The sequence below is a fragment of the Fragaria vesca genome, unplaced genomic scaffold (assembly GCF_000184155.1).
Source record: "Fragaria vesca subsp. vesca unplaced genomic scaffold, FraVesHawaii_1.0 scf0513090, whole genome shotgun sequence".
NCBI lineage: Eukaryota > Viridiplantae > Streptophyta > Magnoliopsida > Rosales > Rosaceae > Fragaria > Fragaria vesca.
Window position 1 is genome coordinate 339,536 of NW_004443444.1, and position 3,569 is coordinate 343,104.

A 3,569-nucleotide genomic window follows, 5' to 3' on the forward strand; every position below is an offset into this window, starting at 1 on the left:
CCAAACACTCAACACAAGAAACTAACTATTTCGGTAATTTTGTATCTTGGTTATACCGGTTTCAATCAAGAAGAAATCGATTTAGCAACCATAAAAATGTATAACTAATACTTACTAGGTAATCGGTTCCTCATATATATATATATACCAAACACTCAACATACCAAACTAACTATTTGTTGGGCTTGGGTAGTTATTTTGTTTTTCAATGTTATTTCTTGTTTAGGTTCATTTCTTTTTTCGCAAAAAAATATTGAGCATTTTATTATCTTGTCTTGAGCGAGAGAGATCACAAAATAAATAGAGACTCGATGATCCCTTAATTGGGGCTTATATTTTATTAGCCGGGTTCTATAATTTCTTTGTTTTGGGCTTCATACAAGATAGTGGGTATACTAGGAGATTACTAGAATATTTTGCTCTTTTTTAGGTAGATTTGTAGTAGTTTCTACGGAACGGTTCTTTCTGTCGCCCTCACTGAGGGGGATCGTTTTTATACTACTTGCTGAGCTAATAAAGGATGACCTCTTTTGATAAAAAAAAAAGAAACTATTTCGGTAATCTTTTATCTTTGTTATATTGGGTTTTAATCATGAAGAAATCGATTTAGCAAACATAAAACATCATTTGGTATTTGATCGTTACGATAATCAAAATACAAAATGGCATCCCTAATTTTTTTTTTTTTGGTACGAAATGGCATCCCTAATTAAATTCCATGTTTTCTGGTTGGTTTTGTAGTACTTTTTGCCCTTTGCTCTAGATGGGATCAATAATCAAATAGAACAAGCCATCCTCAGAGCTGACAAGTTGGGGGTCAAGGTCATAAGCCTGGCTGCATTGAATAAGGTTGGTACCAGTTCTGCCTATGAATTAATTTTCCATGTCAATTTGCAAATGCTTCAATATTATTTTTCTTTTATTTTGCATGTTTTATTTTTCCCTCTGTTGCACATTTATAATCCGTTTCTGGCAAGTTCTGGTGTTGGTTGTTGGACATTATACCAATAAGTACTATTTGTTGGCCGGTTGGTTGATTTTGAAACCTAATAATGGGAACTGGTAGGGGTTACCCTCTACAGTGTTCGCTCTAATTAGAATGATAGGTTCCATTCCTGCTTCTGCCATAGGTGAGATCAGAAAGTAGTAAACAACCAACCCAATTTCTCATCCGTCATCTATCTAAAATTTTACACACGCAACTCTCTTTGCATTTATGGGACGGGATCGGATATTTTGAATCTGAAAAGTTGAATGATTTTAACCTATCTCGTGCGATGGTAATGTAGAACTACACCACTCTAGCTACTACTAAATCTACATACACTTATTTCACTTCGATACATAATGTTACGGCACTGGTCGGAGCCAGTGAATGCACAAGAGGGGGGCCATATAGAAGAAGGTTAAAGTAAACCTTCTAAGTTAGCTAGATCTCAAACACAAGATACATATAAAACCAAAGTTTTGAGGGTTTTAAGGGGTGCCATGACACCTCTTGGTTTGTGTTTAGCTCCGCCAATGTGTTACGCTAAATCGCTTACGACACGCTCTTGCGTATATCAAAATTATCGATGAACAGAACATGTTAATTTTCTAAATTCTTACCCATGAACAAATTATTGAAGAAAAGTGTATGTTTGTAACTTCACATGGGTAATGGGTTTGTATTTGAAGCTGGTACCGCTAGTTCAGCAAGATTAGTGAGCGCTTGTTTAATTGATGCGTTTAGCAGTTGAATACGAGAATGATATTGCAGGTCATGCCAGAGTTATTAATCGGTGTAATTCATTTGTTAGTATTAAATATAATTATTCTGCCAAAACTTAAGACGTACGTCGATCATTGATCATGTAATTCTTCACCTGGATTAGAGAGGTTATAACACCTTCCCCAAAGATTGTGGGGAAAGGGAAATAACATGACTCGGGGGCAACTACCCCAGCCCAAATTTGTTAAACAAAGAAAAAGAATTTGTTATATGATTAATAGTGTGTTTAATATAATGAATAATTGATTAATTACGCAGAATGAAGCCCTGAATGGGGGAGGAACACTGTTTGTAAACAAGCATCCGGACCTTAGAGTTCGAGTTGTGCATGGGAACACCTTAACTGCTGCTGTTATCCTGAATGAGATCCCAAAGGATTGCCAAGAGGTCTTTTTGACCGGAGCAACTTCCAAGCTCGGAAGAGCCATTGCTCTCTACCTCTGTAGAAGAAAAGTTCGAGTCCTTGTAAGTATACTTTTCCTTCCTTTTCCTTCTGTTAGAAATTAGGGTTTAGGGCTAGAACATGTACGTACGAGATGAACTCGCTAACTAATGTATGAATGCATCTATGCTACAGATGCTGACATTGTCTACAGAAAGGTTTCAAAAAGTTCAAAAGGAAGCTCCGGCAGAATTTCAAAGCTACCTTGTTCAAGTCACAAAGTACCAGGCTGCGCAGACCTGTAAGGTAAGTAGCTCGATCTGGGAGTAGTCTTTTTAAACCAAAACCAAGAACCGTTAATTTATCAGTTTTGGTCTGATGATCGATGAGGTTTTTTGATGTAACCTATGATTATGAATGGCAGACATGGATCGTGGGCAAATGGATCACACCAAGGGAGCAACGTTGGGCTCCAAGTGGAGCACATTTTCATCAGTTTGTTGTCCCACCCATCTTTCATTTCAGAAGAGACTGCACTTATGGTGATCTTGCAGCCATGAGATTACCAGATGACGTCGAAGGGCTTGGCTCCTGTGAGGTTCGTAAGCAGATTTAAGTTTCTGTCTCTATGTACATTGCCGGCTCATTCTCTAATAACGACATTTCTGATGCCATATTAATGTTGCAACCTATATATGTGTGCAGTACACCATGGACAGAGGAGTAGTGCATGCTTGCCATGCTGGTGGTGTTGTTCATTTTCTGGAAGGCTGGACTCACCATGAAGTTGGGGCAATCGACGTTGACAGAATTGACCTAGTTTGGGATGCTGCTCTAAAACATGGTTTAAAGCCAGTTTCATCAAGCAAAGTTCATTCACTGTAAATCAGAGTGAATTACTGAAACCTTTTGGTTGTGTTATAAATGTACTACTTGATATTTATTATACCTCAATCTATGAAGCAAAGCTTCCCATTCTATTTTAAGTATATACAGTACCTTCTTAACAAATTATTAAACCGACTGGGTTTTGCAAAATCTGCACATAATGGACGTTTTGCCTCTCTAATTGCGGGGGCAATCATTATAGTATCTATCCATCTTTTTTTGGTTGAGAGGGGATCAATTAATCTTCCCCAAAGGTAGCTCAGTTGTCTGATAATGAAAATGCCTAACCAGTTTAATGGACAGCCCAAACACACATACTCTAAACTTTTCCTCTTGGACTCCAAGAAAGCCAGGAACAGAAAACCCTAAATCACTTTATCTATAACCGCGAGAGAAAAAAGCATTCACAAACTTTCTTTCTCTCTCGTTTTGTAGGGATGCAGATTTGCCAACCAGCAACTTTTGTTGGTCATGGGCACCATCCAATCAAAAGAGAGAAACAGAGAGAGAGAAACAGAGAGAGAGAGA

General features: G+C 37.8%; 1 protein-coding gene across 1 annotated transcript in view; it reads left to right on the forward strand.

Annotated features, from left to right (window-relative positions):
• LOC101299442 (protein ECERIFERUM 3-like) overlaps positions 1-3,175 on the forward strand; it is a 6,367-nt gene extending 3,192 nt beyond the window's left edge. The window contains exons 7-11 of the mRNA XM_004309810.1: positions 742-849; positions 2,030-2,236; positions 2,349-2,459; positions 2,578-2,751; positions 2,859-3,175. Coding sequence (XP_004309858.1) covers positions 742-849; positions 2,030-2,236; positions 2,349-2,459; positions 2,578-2,751; positions 2,859-3,038 — 780 coding nt within the window. The 3' untranslated portion in view covers positions 3,039-3,175. The remainder of the gene's footprint in view (positions 1-741; positions 850-2,029; positions 2,237-2,348; positions 2,460-2,577; positions 2,752-2,858) is intronic.
• The last annotated feature ends 394 nt before the right edge of the window (positions 3,176-3,569 follow it).